The sequence below is a fragment of the Megascapheus bottae genome, chromosome 26, assembly GCF_031878675.1.
Source record: "Megascapheus bottae isolate mThoBot1 chromosome 26, mThoBot2.hap1, whole genome shotgun sequence".
Classification (NCBI taxonomy): domain Eukaryota; kingdom Metazoa; phylum Chordata; class Mammalia; order Rodentia; family Geomyidae; genus Megascapheus; species Megascapheus bottae.
Window position 1 is genome coordinate 3,926,753 of NC_143534.1, and position 19,247 is coordinate 3,945,999.

At 43.1% G+C, this 19,247-nt stretch overlaps 1 protein-coding gene across 1 annotated transcript in view; it reads right to left on the minus strand.

The window, feature by feature from the left end:
* Nucleotides 1-19,247, minus strand: part of Adarb2 (adenosine deaminase RNA specific B2 (inactive)) — a 324,779-nt gene that overhangs the window by 33,516 nt on the left and 272,016 nt on the right. Inside the window, exon 7 of the mRNA XM_090318701.1 lies at nucleotides 12,105-12,219. Within this exon, the coding sequence (XP_090174827.1) occupies nucleotides 12,105-12,219 (115 nt within the window). The remainder of the gene's footprint in view (nucleotides 1-12,104; nucleotides 12,220-19,247) is intronic.

Consider the following 19,247-nt stretch of genomic DNA (forward strand, 5'->3'; position numbering starts at 1 on the left):
ATAAGAATTATTCTCCCAGTCTTGTGACTGTTAGCTCCCGTTATGAATTGAAGATATTTGGGGGCTGGTCAAAGTGGGTAGAGACAGTCTTCTTGCAGCACAGAAATTTATTATATTTTTCTTGTGATGCTTTTGTTCCCAGTGGGAAGCCATTGAGTCTTGGGGGATTGTGGGTAAGTGGCCATTTGAAAGGAGCCTCAAACAATCCAAAATGTCCTATGGAATAATAAAAGGCCCGTATAGCAAAGACAATTCTTAGCAGAAAGAACAGTGCAGGAGGAATTTCAATACCAAACTTTAGACTCTATTACAGAGCTGTAGTGACCAAAACAGCTTGGTACTGGCACAAGAACAGGCCTGAAGACCAATGGAATAGAGCTGAGGACCCAGATATTAAACCACAGACCTATGGCCACCTAATCTTTGATAAGGGAGCCAAAAAAATAGACTGGAAGAAAGACAGCCTCTTCAACAAGTTGTGCTGGCAGAACTGGTTAAGCATCTGTAGAAAACTGAAGTTGGATCCTTCTTTGTCACCCTGCACTAGAATTAACTCCAAATGGATCAAAGACCTGGAGGTAAAACCTGACACACTGAAAACTTTACAAGAAGGAATAAGAGATACACTAGGCCTCCTTGGCACAGATCAAAACTTTCTTAATAAGGACTAAGAAAAACAACAAATCAGAGAAAGTCTGGATAAGTGGGACTGCATTAGACTGCAGAGCTTCTGTATGGCAAAGGACACAGCAAATTACCTAGAAAGCCTACAGAGTGAGAGAAGATCTTCACTAACCAAACAACAGACAAAGGCCTCATATCTAAAATATATCAACAGCTCAAAAAATTGAATCACTTCAAAACTAATCTCCAAAGAAACAACCATCCCATTAAAAGATTGGCCAAAGACTTAAAGAGAGTCTTCTCTGAAGAAGAAGTAAGAATGACCTACAGACACATGAAGAAATGCTCAACATCTCTGGTCATAAAAGAAATGCAAATCAAAACAACTCTAAGATTCCACCTCACTCCAGTTAGAATGGCCAGGATCAAGAAGTCTAATAACAACAGATGCTGGCGGGGATGTGGCCAGGAGGGATCACTACTACACTGCTGGTGGGAGTCCAAACTCCTTCAACCACTATGGAAAGCAGTGTGGCAGTTCCTCAAAAGACTAAACATAGAGCTCCCCTATGACCCAGCAATTCCACTACTTGGCATTTACCCAATCGTCCAGAAGCAAGGACATACTAAATCCACTAGCACAATGATGTTCATTGCAGCACTATTTACCATAGCAAAGATATGGAACCAACCCAGATGTCCCTCAGTTGATGAGTGGATCAACAAGATGTGGTATTTATACACAGTGGAATTCTATGCTGCTGTCAGAAAGAATGACATCACCCTATTTGTAAGGAAATGCAAAGACTTAGAAAAAATCATATTAAGTGAAGTAAGCCAGACTCAAAGGAACATAGGCTCAATGGTTTCCCTCATTTGTCATAATCAGTAGAAACCTTGGGCTCTCCTAGCAGAGATTTACAATAGAACAAAACCTAGATACATAAGGCCATGTAGTATGATGCTAAATGAAAGGACCTCCAGGATATAGAAACAAAAGCCATATAATGAGTGATTGTTGTCCTTAATGTACTAAGTTATCTCTCATCTCTTTTGCTGTCTCTTGGTTATTTCATATTGTTTCAGTATTTCACCTGGTTATCTGATATATTGATATACGTTTATTTGGTTATTTGAAAATAGGATAGGGAAGGGGGGAAAACAAGATAAGGGGAGGGGATGGGGGGAGGGAAATGGGGACCAGGACATTAGAAAGGGTATCAATGTTTGTGAAGTAATGCACCTTCTATCTGGTGAATACAATGTAACCCTTCTATTAATTACAATAAAATATATGAAAAAAAAGGTTTGATGTAGAAAAAAGGAAAAAAAGGAGCTGCATAGCTGTGTGAACCTCTGAATGTTCTTAGGGATGCCAATATTGCTTTATTTGAAGTGTGTCTTAGGCCAGGCTACCAGGAAGTACAGGTCTATCTAGAGTCTTGGGAATACAGAACAGAGCAGGAGAAGCAGCCAGGTGAGGAGGAGGGGTCATTAAAATCTAGTATAAAGTTAGCTGAATAGAAAACTCTAGAAACAGAAGCACATTACCTGGCTTTCGTACTTCAAGGCAAGGGTACTGGCTTTTGTACTTAGTGTCAGTCATTAGTCTATGACTCTAGATTAAAACTTGAAAAAGTAGAATAAAGGGAATTTTTCCCCTGACTGTTACCCTCCCCCCCCCATACTTTCTACCACACTCAGAAAATTCTACCACACACAGAAAATGCCCGGGATGCCTACTCTCAGTACTATTGGGCATGTGTGAAAGCTCTTCCCCAACGAAAGAAAGAAAGAGTGGAGTTGTAATTGGAAGGGAGCACATAACTCTAACAGTGTGTGAACAAGCCATGATCACCTCCCTGGGTGCCCCAGGAGAATCGGGTTGAAATACTGTTAGAAACAATAAGAGAGTTCAATAAGGTGATAGAGCACGAAGTTAATATACAGAAATCAATAGTTTCATATACACACAGCACCCAGAGAGAAACCATAAAGGAAACCCAGCTCCATTTATAACAACAAACAAGGCACTAGGAATAAGTTAGACAAGCAATGAGCAAGAGCCGTACCGAGAACACTTGAAAACCCCACTGAAGGACACCCATGCTATTTGAGCAGGCAGAAAGACCTGCCACGTCCTCCAGCAGGAGGGTTCACAGTGGGATTCCTCTCCAGACTGACTTCGAAGGCTAGAAGCAGCAGCCCAACGTACCTGGCTCAAAGGTGGGGTTGTGGCTGGGAGAGCGGGGGGAAAGGGGTGACGTTGCCCCAGTGGAAATGTACTCTTCACCTGACTTACATAACTGGAACCCTCTGTACATCACCCTTATAATAAATAAATACAACGTAAGAAGGTGCAGTTGGTTTACTTTTTGAACGAGGAAAGCTGATTCTACAGGAAAATTGGAAGACTTCCAAGGCCTGGAGACAAACCCTGTGACAACGGAGGTGAGGTGTGTGAAGCACCACCAGAAAAAAAAGCATGAAAGAAGATACCCCAAGCTAGAGCTGCTGGTTGTTGGAACCATTGGAGGAAGGGATGGACAGAGGGAGCACAGAGGATTTTTTTTGGCAGAGAAAGTATTCTCCTTTTTGGGGGAATGTTTATTCATTTGTCCAAACCCACAGGACATACACCATGAGTTAAACCAATGTAAACTATGAATTGATTCTTTTTGAAAAAAAAAATGTATATGAGTTAGATGATCTCTTTACAAGCTTAGCAAAAGGACTCTCTAATTATGATAAATGATAATTGCAATGATCATAATTATTATCCAGGTTGTTTTTGAAAATGTTCATTTCCAGGTGAAAAGTATTTCTGCATGGAAAAACACCTTAAGGCCACTAAAAGACAATTAGGAAAATTAGCAAAGATTTTGGTTAATATTATGAACAATGTATGGCTCTCTCTAATCTGAAAAAGGACTTCTAAAAATAAAAAGAAATACCTTGGTAGAATATGAGGAAAAGTCTAAGCAAATCAATTCCAAAAAAAATAAGAAAAAAGAAAACAAAGGCTTATTGACTATGCAGGAAATATCCAACTTCATTGAGTTAAGTGAATTATTCAATGAATTATTTCAGTTAGATGGAAAATACAGTCGACAATTCTTCAGGCATCAACATGAGAACACCCCAATATTACTGATGTTTGAAGAGACCATGGGTAGTACCTGCTATACTAGATGCCAGGTGGGCATATAGGTTTGTAGAGTTCATTTGAAGGACAGCAATGTCAGAATAGTCCAATCCTGGTCAGAGCTAGGCTTACCTTCCACAGAGTGCTTTACACACGTGTGTGTGTGTGTGTGTGTGTGTGTGTGTGTGTGTGTTACCAAACCACCATTAAAGGGCAGAAGATGAGGCAGAATCTGACTCAGGCAGTATTTAGGCAGGCAAACATAAACAATGTGTCAATCATTGCTGACTTTTATCTACATGGCCAAAGCATGTCTGATTCTTTTCCTATCAAATTAACATCACGTTTCCAGATTTACTTTCTTCTTTACCTGGGACATGAGCAGACTCAGTGGTATTTCTTGACTGATTTTTCTACATTTCCCCCGAATTACTGAAAGTCAGTGCTCGGTATTATAATAATTCCATAAGTAGAGGAGACAGAGGCTCTGTGAGATACAAATAGGGGCTGTGGATGCATGCATTATCAGTTGATTTCTTAAACACCTGGCTTCAATTCCTCTTTCCTCACTTAGCTCTGTCACACAGATTGAGAAAGAGTGTTCATTCTTGTAAATCCCCACGCAAGTAGACCTAGCTGTAGGTGCCAGAGTCTGGGGGAAGTGTCCTCTTTCCTGCCATGAAGGGGGCAGGCCAGAGTCTTCCATTAACTTTGAGATGGAATAAGGAAAAAGCTAGGGACCACAGACCCTGAAGCCATCCAGCACCTGAATCAAGCCTGCTGCCCTTGTCCAGTTTGTTTGTTATGTGACCTGGAAACGACATGTGTGAGACATTGCTAATCAACCATCTCTTTCCCTAACTGCAACAACTTCAAACTGCATAGAATTCAAGATAGCACATGGCATACGTGGACAGATGTAAGGTGGCCAGACTAACTTCCAAAAAGATTTTTAGTTATTTTCCCTAGATATCAGCACTGTGCAGGATTTTGCTGGATATAAATATGATAATTTCACATTTGGTGAAACTATTTAATTCCTTCAGCCTACCTCCAGGAAAGAAGGAGAATGACAACCAACCCTTTGCAATTAATAGATTGAAAAATCTATTTCTCTCTCTTGCTTGTATTGTGTTGTGCCTGCTCCTCGCCCCATTAGTAACTTATTCTTTTATAGCAAAGGAACAAATATGAAACACCTGATTTGATCAATGAGAAGAAGATCTCACTGATGCTGAAACCAGAAATAATGAGAGCACAAGGCCGCAGCTCATAAATAATTCAGACCCCAAAGAGGCAGTATTTCCTCTATCTGTAAGCAATGACTTGATGACTCTCATATTTTGTTCTCTATTTCTAATCTCTATTTTTAAAGAAGCCAGATATGGGATTGTATTTGAAACAGTTCAAAAGGTACCTCTCATTTAGGCCCTATGAATTCTACTTCTTTTGATTTGTGCCCCTATGCCAGCCTTGTGATTCCTTGTACCCCTTCCTTCCTTCCTTCCTTCCTTCCTTCCTTCCTTCCTTCCTTCCTTCCTTCCTTCCTTCCTTCCTTCCTTCCATCTCCCTTCTCTCCCTTCCTCCCTGTTTACTTCCTTCCCTCTCTCCCTTCCTCCTTTCTTTCCTCTTTCCCCTCTCTCCTTCTCTTTTCTTCCTCCATGTGGGTCCTCTGTGATGTGCTACTTTGACACAAGTCTAAAAACAAACAGAATCAGTGGCTTATAGACTAGATATTCCAGAGATGAGAGCCGGAGCAAGCCTTTTCTCTTTTCAAAAACACGATTATCTTAGATATCCATTATCATGATGGAATGCTAACACAGTGTGTTAAATTATGAGACTTTGGATTTCCTTAGTGCGAATGACCTTGAATTCCAACACAGAGGTGTCTAGAATGGGCCTGCTTCTCCTTCATTATTTAATGCACAGCAGCCATTCGAGCCTCACCTAACGTGGATGGAAAATTCTTAGACATTTAAATATAGAGTCAACTAGTTAAGAAAAGAGTATGACCTCAAGTGCACATATTTGAAGTCCATAAGTGCTTCAAAGGGTTTCGGCTTTACCCAAGTTCACATTGGCTCACTAATTATCTCAACTCTTTAGAATATTTTTATTGTACCTCGGGCCACACAGTGGGGGATCCAGACAATGATAATTACTTCCTTCTAATAGATAATGCACAGTGGATTATCTGTAGCTTCCTCTCTCCCTCCCTTCCTCCTTTATTTCCTTCATAGACCTGGACCAGACTATCAGAACAGAGGTATATAGTTAGGATAAATGTAAGAACATTTTAGCTTGTTCAATCAGATAACATAGTTTATCATGCTTTGCCTGGCACTTAGGAAAAATGTTAGTGTCAATTCTTTTCCTTTCCTTTTTTTACCAGGAACCCTCATGTTAGTTTTCATTTAAAATAAGGATCGCAGTCTAAGAGACTAGAATAAAGACAAGATTAGCTTTATTGCCTTAAGCTATAGATTTTCTTAACTCTGTGAAGGCTCTGAGACATGTAGATTGCAGGTAAAGTTGAATGCTGTTATGAGTTAATGACCAGAAAATTGCAGAAGTGTTTGAACAGTTTCAATAAGAAGCTTCAATATAAAAAATGTAGCAAAGTTCTTTTTCTGTTTCAGGGGTAGGAAAACATGTTTCTTCCAAGGGCCATTTGGCTATTTATAACCACATTATAGAATATACAAAAATTCTCTGTCTAGGCAGCTGGGCTGTTAGGCACAGCGAGAAGCATTCTGTGTGTGCTGGTATGCCCCTTTCATGGGTCATAAGAGCAGTCTCCCATTCCTGTAGTGAATAAACTAAGGCATTTTATGAGGAGTTAGCTCACAGCTTGGACTATTGCTGCTCTTCTTAGCTAATTTAACATTATTCTAGATGGAAGTATTTATCTCTAAGTCTGAAAACTTCCTTTGATTTTTTTTTTTTGGTGCTGGTCCATGGGACTTGAACTCAGGGCATGGGCACTGTTCCTGAGCTTCTGTGCTCAAATCCAGGGCTGTACCACTTGAACCACAGCTCCATATCTGGCTTCTTTGGTGATTAATTAGAGATAAAAGTCTCATGGACTTTCCTGCCCAGGCTGGCTTTATACTATGAGTCTCAGATTTCAGCTTCCTGAGTAGCTAGGATTAGAGGCATGAGCCATGTACATCTGGCTTTTTTTCCCCTATTTTAAGTAAATGTGTCTACTGGAAATTAGTATTCAAGCTATGCAGGGGGCAGTTAAAAGGATGGTAAAGTTTATGGCTTAAACTTAATAGTTGTAGCCAAGGGTTTAGAATTGATTGTCCATGAGCCCTTCATACTGTCTGAGATGTCAGCATCTGTGAATCCTTTTTTTTTTGTCCTTTCTGGGCACTGTCCCGGACTTCTTTTACTCAAGGCTAGCACTTTACTACTTGAGACGCAGTGCGCCACTTCCAGCCTTTTCTGTTTATGTGATCCTGAGGAATCAAATCCAGGACTTCATGCATGCTAGGCAAGTACTCTACCACTAAGCCACATTCCCAGCCCTGAGCATTCTTTACTCAAGCTGGAAGCATGGCTTGGGCCTTGCAGATGGATTTCTTTACCTCATGGGGTTGCGTTTAGGTTTAGAGCAGATGTACGCAGCGAAACCTATTCTACATGTGGTAATATTTGAATGATCTTTCTAATGTTGCCTTGTTGAATTATTTTTTTCCCAACAATCCTAGTCACTTTGCCCAGAAGATTTAATATTCTTAGCTGTTATTCTGGGATGTTCACTTAAATTCCAACCTTTCTAGATAGTTTTCCAGAGATGTGGTGTGTGTGTGTGTGTGTGTGTGTGTGTTGGTAATAGGACTTGAATTCAGGGCCTTATCACTGTCCCTTAGGCTAGTGCTCTGCCATTTGAGCCACAGCTCTACTTTTGACTTTTTGCTGATTAATTGGAAATAAGAGTTTTATGGACTTATCTTCCCAGGCTGACTTCAAACTGTGATCCTTGAACTCAGGGACTGGGCACTGTGCCTGAGCCCTTTTGCTCAAAGCTAGTGCTCTACCACTTTGAATCACAGGGCCACTTCTGGTTTTCTGGTGGTTAATTGGAGATGAGTGTCAGACTTTCCTGCCTGGGCTAGCTTTGAACTACAGTTCTCAGTTTTCAGCTCCTGAGTAGGCTAGGATTTCAGTGTGAGCCATCAGTGTCAGTTGACGTCTACATGTTTTTAAGGACACTAATTTATAAGTCCAATAGATATGGGGAATGATTAAAGCTGTATATTAGATTAAAAACTGGAGAAGAGTATTTCTAAAGAAGCAGTATTTCTTTTTTTTTTTTTTTTTTTTTTTTTGCCAGTCCTGGGCTTGAGCTCAGGGCCTGAGCACTGTCCTTGGACTTTCTCAAGGCTAGAGCTCTACCACTTGAGCCTCAGCACCACTTCCGGCTTTTTTCTATGTATGTGGTACCGAGGAATCGAACCCAGGTCTTCATGCATGCTAGGCAAGCACTTTAGCCACTAGGCCAAACTCCCGGCCCCCAAGAAGCAGTATTTCTTAATATGTTTTTCAGGCCAGGCTAGGGAAAGAAAGTTTAAATATAAATTCTTGAAAATACACACTATTGAACCTCAGTTCACTCAGAGCCCTTCCTGAAGTTGGAGGGAAGGGGACACATTAGAGCTAAAGCGTGGAATAATTTAGTTCTCCTTTGTGATGCCAAGTTTCTTTAGCCATGCCAAGGTCGAGGGAAGAAAATCCATGAATTTTTATGCAAAATTATTTCTCTGTTTATTAAACCAATAACTAGGAAAAATTTGTGTTCATCAAATAATGTACATGAACATGCTAGTAGAATGCTACAGTGGTTAAGTTTTCATTTCCAATAAAAGCCACCACTATCAATAGCTCCTTCACAAATCTTTTTCCTGTGGAGACACTAGTCTTTCTTATCAGTCAGACCTGCAGTGCTTGTTAACTGATTACTGTCTAGCTTTCAGTGTACTTCACACTTTTCAGTGCAGCTTAGCACTTCTCATAATGCCTAAAACAATGGTCTGTCTCTGGAATAGACTGAACTTTCTAGGAACTACTTGATGCATGTGAGCTGGCATCTGGTCTACCAATGAAGGTGGGGCAATTGGCTCATGTTTTATTTCAAAACATTTGTTTCATTATGGTGCAATGCATACAACAACTAGAAGGAGTCACACCAGTCTCTGTTAGAGCTCCTTCACTATTTGCTTGAATGACTGAATTCGAGTTAAGATCGCATGGCACATTGGCTCTAAGTAAATGAATATTTACAAATATTCCTATTCCTTATTTTGCATATTTCTGCCTAATATCTTCTAAATCAGTGTCTGCTAAATATTCTCTTTAGAACAGGAATGCAAATTTCAGCAGTTTATTCTACAGTGTTTTTAGATGACTAATCATGAAGCTTTACCTAGTGAAATCTCACTTTCACATAATACATTTAGTTAGTATAAATGAATAAATTGCCTGCACATAAAATGGTGTATGCACTGTCAACTTAAAAGCATCATTTCTCACAAGCCATTAAAAATTTCCGTTTTCCTTGTGAAGTCTCTTGAGTAGCTTCTGGACTTTTTCAGAAAAGGGAAAAGATACTGGGACAACTAGCGCTGGAAATGTTGAGAACCAACTTGCTAAATCACACATGCTTGTGTAAACATGTTTCACGGCTCATGGCAAAACAAAAAAATGCACCAGGGGCTGGCTCTTCTCCCTCCCTCTTTCCCAACCTTCCTCCCTTCCCTCCCTTGCCCTCTCTCTCCCCTCTCCTCCTTCCTTTTTCCTCTTTCCTTCCTCATCTCTTCCTTTCCTTCATTTCTTCCTTTCTTTCTACCCTCCCTTCCTCTTTCCTTTGCTTTCCCTTCCCTCCCTTTCCTCCCCTCCCTCCCTCCTTCCCTCCCGTCCTCCCTCCTTCCCTCCCTCCCTCCTTCCTTCCTTCCTGCCTTCCCCTTCCTCTCCCCTTTTATTTACAAAGTAAGGTGCTAGTTTAAATGGAATTGTCCTGGCATTTATGACAGTTCACATTTTTAAATTTATCAGTTCTGTTTAGTTGGTGTTACAACTCTAGGTACATATAACTGTTTAGGTTTCTTTTTGTATTGGACTTAAATTGATCTTTATGAATCACCTGCCTTCAGAATATGAGATCCACAGAAATAAAAGCACGTGGTTTATTTTATTCTTCTCTGTTTCCTGGGAACCTGGTAGGGCTGGCAACCTATAAACAATGTGTGAATGCAGAGGGGAATGTCACTGAATGGATTAAAGGAGGACAGATATTAGCAGCACAGGCTGTGGATGTGGCACCACATACAATGAAGTCATTGACCAAACAGAATTGCTTTTGCCTTTGTAAAGGATGCTGTACTTATCAAGTAATTTTCACTTTTCAAAGCCCTTGGTGTACTTTATCTGATTCAACAAATGACATGGCGAGGAAGCATGATTACTCTATTTTACTAAGATGCTCAAACTGGAAAGACGAAATCATGTGCCCTCCTGCCCTGTCTCAGACAGGCCCTAAGGACTTTGTTCTTGCTCCACTAGTCTTACATGTTGGCGAGGCCTAGGGGGATAGAATGACTGAAAAAAAAATGTGGATTGATTGATTAATTTTTGCCAGTCCTGGGCTTGAGCTCAGGGCCTGAGCACTGTCCTTGGACTTTCTCAAGGCTAGAGCTCTACCACTTGAGCCTCAGCACCATTTCCAGCTTTTTTCTATGTATGTGGTACCGAGGAATCGAACCCGGGTCTTCGTACATGCTAGGCAAGCACTCAACCACTAGGCCAAATTCCCAGCCCTCATCTTTTATTTTTGCTTTTATTTTTATTTATTTTTACTAATCCTGGTGCTTGAACTCAGAGCTTATAAACTGTGGCTGAGCCATTTTTTTCCTCAAGGCTAGTGTTCTATCACTTGAGCCAGAGGTCCAATTCTGCCTTTTGTGTTGTTTTGGGGAGCATGATTAGCTGGAGATAAGAGTATAACAGACTTTCCTACCTGGGCCGGCTTCTATCTGTGATCCTCAGATCTCAGCCTCCTACGTAGCTAGGATTACAGGCGTGAACCATTGACACTCAGCTCATCTGGCTGATTTTAATTGAAATTCTTACCGTAATTACTTTTTTCTTAGCATAATTATTTTTGGACATGAGATAGATGGTCTTTTTCAGTCTTAGACTTTTCCTTTTCATGCAGAGCTATGGGTGAGTATAAAACTAATTATTCCATATTGCTTCTTATTTTTATGACGATCATTCTCTAATAGGTGATTACAGATCGATGCAAAACTTTGGAAATGAAAATAATTGAATTCAAACAACTAGCTGGTTAGTTAACACAGGCTTCAACATTGCTTAAACTCAACCATCATTGTCTCCCAACCTGATTCAAGTAGGCAGTGGCATCTGATCACAACCTCGCAGTTTCCTTTCTGCTTGGTGGCCATGTTGTGTTCTGGGTTGGACTTCTGTCTCTGGATAGAAAAGTGTGACTAGCAGTGGCGAGTTCATACCCAGCAACAAGGACTTGAGATTCTCACACGGCCACATCTGACCTGTGCCCCAGGGCCTCCTTGTGCTGTGTGTCCCTCTGTGACCTATGCTCCTTTAGTGGGACTCTAGGTCTCATTGTAATCCTTCTGTGTTCTCTTGTGGCCCCCAGCACATGCTGGGTGTCTCTCTGCTCTCTGTGTCCTCTGTCTTCTATTCTCTCATGTTCTCTTTGTGTTTCCCTTTGTCCCCTTCAGCAGCCCCCTGTGTATCTGCAGTATCCTTTTCACCATGACAGTGAATGTTTGGGGTCTTCACTGGGGCAAACCTCTAGGTGCCTTCTGGTTGCAGAGCCCAGATATGTTGACAGCCAATGTTCTTAGACATGACATGTCTACCCTGGCCTCTCTCCCCGACGCGGGCTCCATCTCTCCCACTCTGGGGCTGAAGACCAGTGGTGAGAGGCTTGTTCTCTGCACTTGATGGCAGCAGCCCTTGGTGTGCTGAGGATGACAACGAGGGAGTGACTCTCTTTATCTATCAACCTCAAGTAGCTTAGTTGGTGGTCTAGACCGGCCTCAGAGTCCAAACCTCAGCCATGTTATTTTTTTTAAAACCAGTCTTCCTGGGGCTTGAACTCAAGGCCTGAGCACTGTCCTTGGGTTTTTCTCAAGGCTAGAGCTCTACCAGTTGAGCCATAGTGCCACTTCTGGCTTTTTCCATGTGTGTGGTCCTGAGGAATCGAACCCCGGTCTTCGTGCATGCTAGGGGAGCACTCTACCACCGGGCCACACTCCCAGTCCTTTTTGGAGATGATTACCTTTGGTCATGACAATCCCAGCCAGGGATTTGTGGCGGGCATGCACGGACGTCAGGCCCACGGTGAGCTCACGGAACTTCTGTGTGACCAGCTGGAACACGGAGTCGGCAAATTCCTGAAAAACACAACAAACACAACGTCAGGGCGCTGAGGGGCTGAGAGGAAGCAGCGAGGGTCTCTCAGCCATATCGTCATGGGAAGAGTGTTCGGGCATGTCTGGCACAGAAGAGACGCCCAGTCCCCCAGGCAGGCTCCTGCTGTCTGCGTCTCTATCCACGGTACTAGGGAGGGGTTGTTGGCTATGAGGAGTGAACAAAACCCAGACCCCTGCCCCAGCAGGTGTTTATGCTGGGCCCGGGCAAGCTGCCTTTGTGAGCAATTTCTCCCTGTCTTTGTCTCCCCAAGCAGCAAGTAGATCACAAACTTCACCGGGAGATTCTTGTACGGATTGGCCGTGTCTTCCTTTATAGCCTCACAGACCAGTTCTTAAGTAGCCAGTACATGTCAGGATGTTCTCCGGGCAACCCCCCCGTATGGCTCTAGCCCCAGACTCTTCTCTCAGCCTTTCTGCAAATGTGTGCGATAGGCCTGCACGCACAAACATGTATGTGTGCACCCATAATGCCTCTGCAGTCACCACACACAACACACGCACATGCATGAAAACACAGAGGCATGCACACACCAAACTGTGCGTCAGGTCCCAGAGGCAACCCACATTTCTGTTAAAGCAGCATATGCCTAAGAGCAAAGCCAGAGTGGCCTAGAAAATGTGGGGGCTGTGGGCACCCCCTTCTTCTGCTTTTCCAGTCCTGTGCCCCAGACGATGCCTGTTCCTAAATGTGGAGGCCTATGTTTTCCACTGGGGCCCAGCTTGGCTCAGGAAGCCAGGCTGGAGTCCCAGAACTTCGGGGTCTGGAGCCTATGAACCCCAGCACATCATTCTCAACCTTCCAGCTTTGTTCTCCTCATTTACAAAGTAATCCTCTTAATTTCCACCCAACAGTATTTTTGTGAGGATTAAATTAATTAATGCTTCTTAAATACTTAACACAGTGCCCTGTACTCAATCAGTGTTCAAAAACGATGCCTTAAATGATTATTCTTTATCCTGCCATCATTATTTTTCCCAGTCACTGCAGGTGCTGACCAAATCTTTATGCAGCCACCTCAGAACCTTCAACATCTTTGTCGAGCTCATTTATTTTATGAACCGGATCTTCAGGTTTATACTGGGTACCTTTTGATACTGAGCAGGCATCACTCTAAATGTGGTCAGGTTTCTGATGTAGAACCATCTGACTTGAGTAGTAAAAAATTCACTTTATAAATGAATTCATAAAAAATTCATTAGGACACACAAGACGACAAGAACGGGGCTGTCTCCAGAAAACTAGAGCCTGCCACAAAAAATAACCCAATATCCTCTTCCTTCCTCATTCTGTGGTGATGAAGAGGTCAGCAAGAATCTCCAGGGCCCTCTTCTGCGCCCAGCCAGAGGTTCAAGGGCCGTCTCCGGGCTGCTGTTGCTCGTGCTGATAGTGCATTTGTTTCTTCTTTCCTTGTATTAAAAAAGTGAAGTTAGCTACATTCCCCCCCCCCCCCCCCACACACACATGTAGTAATTCCTATTTGTTTTGGAGGAGCCTATCTTCTGATCGGAATGAGAAGGGAGAGCAGTTGATCTGATTATTTCTTGGGGTTCCCGGATCACAGCACGGTGGCCAGGAGTGTTCACAGCGGCACACAGTAGTCTGGAGCTCTACTACTTGGTCCTCGGTGCCAAGGTGGGTGACTTTATCCCTGAGAAAAGATGGATGACAAATCCCAGCCTTTTCAGTGTGGGAGCCAATGAGGTCATCTCACACTACTGTTTCCCTTGAGAACTTCAAGCCTACCTCTGAGCTCCAGTCTGGAGCAGGTTGGCCTGTAGAGCTCCTCCAGGTAGGGGCACAGAGGACACAAAGATGACAGACAGCCCCAGGAGACCTCTGCCATCTCAAGTTTTGTCTCCCAGGGACAAGCCTAGCTGAGCAGCTCTTACCTCACAGTCTCTGAGGTAGGCCTGGCTCACTGCTTCCATATTGTCAAGGATTCTAAGAGTCCAGATTTGTTGGAGGAAGTTCTGACTTGGACCCCAGAGACACGTGGTGTTCTGCACTTTGTAAGGCTTTGTTGTGTGTGAGGTCTTGCACAAAACTGAGATGTGGAATGAGTGTCTATCTATGTTTTTAGCCCTGGGCTGGGCACATAGCCCTGCCACCTGGTAAGAGAGTCTAGGAAGGCCTGGAGGAAGGTGACACCGGAAGTGGACCAGAAGGAAGAGTGGGATTTGCTACACTCCCTTCTGCAGATTTCCTCATGTCAGGGGAGAGAAGCAATGGGGCTCGCCTCCTTCCGGGTAGCGTCATCAAGTCAACAAGGATCCTGTCCAGTCTCTGTTCCTTTGACGGAAGCATTCTGAGCTAAATATCTTGGGGAATGATGGCCCCACTCAGGCGGCTGTGATGGCACCCCGTGGCGTCATCTCTGTCAGCTCTGGATTCAGTTTCTAATTGATAAGGTTTGCTAATCTGTATTCCTCCAGACTAGTCCTGCTTCAAGGACAGAACCATTGATGGTTCTTCTAAAAATCTCTTTCGTAGTGCTGGGCATCTAAACGATGCCTTTAGCTGCTTGTTCTTCTTTCTAAAAGTTTTCCAATGACCCAGAATGATAAGAATAGCCACACAGAGAAGTCATTTAATTCCCTAAGGTCCTTGGAGCACCGCCAAGTAATTACATAGAATATACAAAAATCAACTTCATTTGAAACCTAAAGACAATCCTCCTTCCCATAGGATGGGAAAATACCCACTTAGTACAGCTATGTGAGAGGCACAGTGCTGGGTCTTGTGTATGCCTTGCCTGCTTCATTTCATCCTACAAGAAAGATACTAAGATCTAAGATCACTCCCTCCCCCCCCTTTTTTTTTTCCTGGTCCTGGGCTTAAACTCAGGGCCTTGGAACTTGTCCCTAAGCTTCTTTTGCTTAAGACTAGTGCTCTACTACTTGAGCCACAGCTCCACGTCTGGCTTTTTCTGAGTAGTGTATTGGAGATAAGTGTCTCACTGACTTTCTTGCCTGGGCTGGCCTCAAACCATGCTCCTTAGGTCTCAGCCTCCTGAATAGCCAGGGTTACAGCTGTGAGCCTCCAGCACCCAGCTAAGACCTTCCTTTTTAACCAGTGAAGGGATGTAACCAATTTACACAACCAGGTTGTGGTAGGCATGGGAACACAGACCTGACTCAGGCACTCCAGGGATATCACTGCACTGAGGAAATCACGAGGATTCATTCTGTCCCCAAGACCCGCCGCGGGCTTCCTTCCTTCTGGGTGCAGAACAAGTGATACTGTTTGTAGTGGCACATGAGCAAATGCACACCTCCAGCCTGAGATGGGCCACGCTGCACACAGATGCCTCAGGGTCCCTGGATGGTCCTCTAGGCCTGTGTCCCACGATGCTTTGCACCCATTATGAGCTAATTAGCCCTGAGCCACAGCCATTTCCTAATGGAGTCATTTGAGGAAATGCTGAAGCAGAACAAATCACATTTGGTTTGGATTTTAGAATTTTCACAGATGAAGAATTCCTTGACTTACTTGGCTGAGCAAAGCACGGGACCAATGGGATTTCAGGTTGATTGTGCGGGTTGGAGAGTGACGGGGATTTCTGGCTAGCAGAGGTGGGCTCGAACGGATCAGAGCAGCTTGGTGATATTTCTTGTGGGGAGATTTCCTTATCCAGAGGTCTCCTGGCCTGAGATAGCTGACAACTCAGTCCTACCATCACAGTTTAGTGGTAAAAACATGTCTCCAGTGTGGGGCTCCTCATTCTGCCAATGCATAGGCATACCACTGAATCCCAACCTGTGTCCTCATCTTTTATGAAATCCTCTGTCTCTGATCTCTTAAATCCTGTCCCCAATAACAAAAATACATTCCTTTCTTTTTAAATTTGATTTTTTTTTTGGTTTGTCATGGGCCTGAGAGCTGTCCCTATGGTTTTCAGTTTAAGGGTAGCACTCTACCATTTGAGCCATAGCACCATTTCCGGTTTTCTGGTGGTTAATTGGAGATGAGAGTCTCATGGATTTTCCTTCCCAGGCTGGTTTTGAACCGCGATCCTCAGATCTCCAACTCCTGAGTAGCTAGGATTACAGGCATGAACCACTGGCTCCTGGCTAAATTTGATTTTTTTTTTTATTAGCAAGCACTTACACAGAACATGCTATTTGCCAGGCAAGGGGAGGGGGGTAGATTCCCCCCCATGTTTTTGCAAATACCAAAACCATCACTTGTCTTTTGAGAATTATATGAGAATTTTGATCCATACCTAACAAAAATATCAAAATTGTTAGTCTCACATCAGTCTTAGATGTAGTAGTCATCGAGTAAATACTTTGGAAAACATAGGCAAATTGGGCCACACAACAAAAGAACATTGAAGGACAGTAAGATAAGTCCATGGCATGTTAACTGCTATCCAGCCTGGAGTAGGGAATGCAGTAAGAAAGGGAGGAAATTCCAAATTTTTCTCTGTGGTCTCAGGGTAAAAGGGTCTTTGAAGAACAGTTTTGGAAATCCAGGCATACTGGTTGAGTGAGGTGGCTAAACAAAAAAATTTTTTTTGGAATCTATTTCTCACTTCTTCTGTCTTCTGGATTTGTAAAGCCAGCAACCTCCATGAAGGAATTTATATTTTCCATTGCATGGTTTCCTAAGAGCGTCCTGTCTTTAATCCCATAATCCCAATTTAATGGTGTATTTGTGGGCTGGGAGCATGGCCTGTGTTTGTTTTACACTTCCCCACTCCATGGAAGGATTAATAGCAGCTAGATGAGACAGGACCCCTTGGGATCGAATTTGCAAATGAATGTACTTTCAATGTGTCCTTTAGTTTCAGCTAAAACCTTTTGGGGCAAAAGAAGATGAGCATGTTTAGAAGTATTCCTGTCTGTTGTCTTTATGCTGGCATGCTGAGCATGCCCACAAGCATTTCTGCCCACCATTTTAGTCTTTTGAATGTTCATGCTATGACTTTGAGTTAAACTTGTCTTGGCATGTGTCTGCCATCTTGAACTATGACCTTCAACTGAGCATGCTCAGTAATTTCCACCCTAAAGTGCCATCCTAGGCGAATACGTATACATTCTCTGAAGAAAAATTCCAGGCTTCCTTTAGTGGGAAAGGGTAACTCTTTTGGAAATAACTCCATTTCTGTCTTTCCTGGTCCAGTTATCACCCTTCCTCCATTCTTTTGTCCTCTGAAAGTGCTTATTAGCTTTGCCCTCACTAAGAGAGGAACCCATTTTGCTAAGTTACAGCATGGTGTGCAGTCTGTCATGTCACTAACAATGGTTCACATCTTACATGGGTGACGGAGTGTATGAATTACTGGAAATTCCCAGGCACGTTGCTAGGAGGATGTATAAATCGCTGTCTAAGCAGTGATCATTTTCAGAATACAGTTGATACATTTTCTTATTAGTTTCTCTTAACATTTTTCTTCATCTGTAACAAACTGCCTGCTTGGGTTATCATGGAAGGCTACAGTCTGACAGATTGTTGTTTAAACAACACACATTTATTTTCTCACAGTTCTGAAGGCTGGATGCCCCAGATCAAGATGTCTGAGGCCTTTTCTCTCAGCTGGTTGTGTTGCCATCTTGCTGTGCACTGAGTAAGAGTCAGCTCTCTGGTGGGCATTGACCTGTGGGTTTGAGACTCAACTAAGGTTTCAATATGTGATTTTTTTAATGGGGGGTATATAGTCTGCACTTTCCTGCCTTCCCATCATGTACTTCTTATATGGAAAATATGCTTATTTCATCCCAACACTGTTTACTTATTTCAGCATCAGTGTTAAAATTTGAAGTCCAAAGTCTTATCTGAATCGCGGCATGCACTGCAGCTATGGGTGAGACTCCAGATATGACTCATTCTGAGAGAAAATTCCTCTCTAGCTGTAAACGATGGGAACTAAACAAGTTCTAGGATTCCCCAAAACAACAGTAAAATAGGGGTAGGATGGGCAATTCCCATTCCAAACCAGAGAAGGAGGAAGGAAGAATGACGAAGCAAGTCCCTCCGTCAGGGGAAGGGCCTTGGATCCTCGGGTTTGAGCCAAGTCCACTTTAGCTTGATGCTTTGTCTCTCATGCCCATGGGGGTGACAATGTGAATCTTCAGTCTCACAGAGAGTGTGGCTCCTGCTTCTCTCTTGTTTTAAGGACACTGTGCTCTAGGATAAAGTCGCTCTCCTCTTGAACTCATTTATCTTTATTTCCTTACTCCAAATGTCGCTGCACTGGGGATTGGGGTCCTAGGTCATGAATTTTTGGAGGGGGACATATATGTTCATTTATAACACAAACACCCCATAATCTCCGCTCTGATGCCTTGTGATGGATGCAGGTTACGGTGTATCACTTGCTCATGACTTGCTGAAGAGATCCAGACACATGGCAGGGGGTGCAGCAGGTTGGCCTCAGTGGTCAGAGTTGGCCTCATCTGGTGTGTTCCTCTCCGTCCTTGGCAGGTGACAGCATTGCATTTCCTTGCTCTCTGGCTCTGGAGTAAACTGGGACTGTACATTTAGTCCTGGAGAATGTCGACCCATTGAAGCTAAGTCCTAAGAGGTTCTCCATGTTGGTCTCTCTGACTCTCTTCCTCCCCGCCTCCTCAAGCCTTTGCATCTCTCTTTCTTTCCTACCAGCTACCGGCAGATGGCCTCCGGGGTAGAACCCCATGAGCCAGAGCCAGTGAGTTACTCTCTTGATAGGAACTGTGTGGCCCCAATCATATTAAAAGCCATTAATTTGGGGAGCTGTAAGTTATAACAATATTGTTGCTATAAAAAGACAACATCGTTGCCTTATAAAAAGGATAAGAGGAAAGCAAAGTGAGAGCCCAAGTCTTATCACTATTATGAAGAGCCAATGGCTTCACACCATCACTATAACCCTCCTAGTTTATTTTTCTTCATCCCTTGAAACTCATATTTTGTGTTGTCAGGGATTTTTTTTTTGTCCGCAGGACTTTACACTTGCAAGGCAGGCACATTATCACTTGGACCACTACTCAGCCTGTACTGTTCAAGT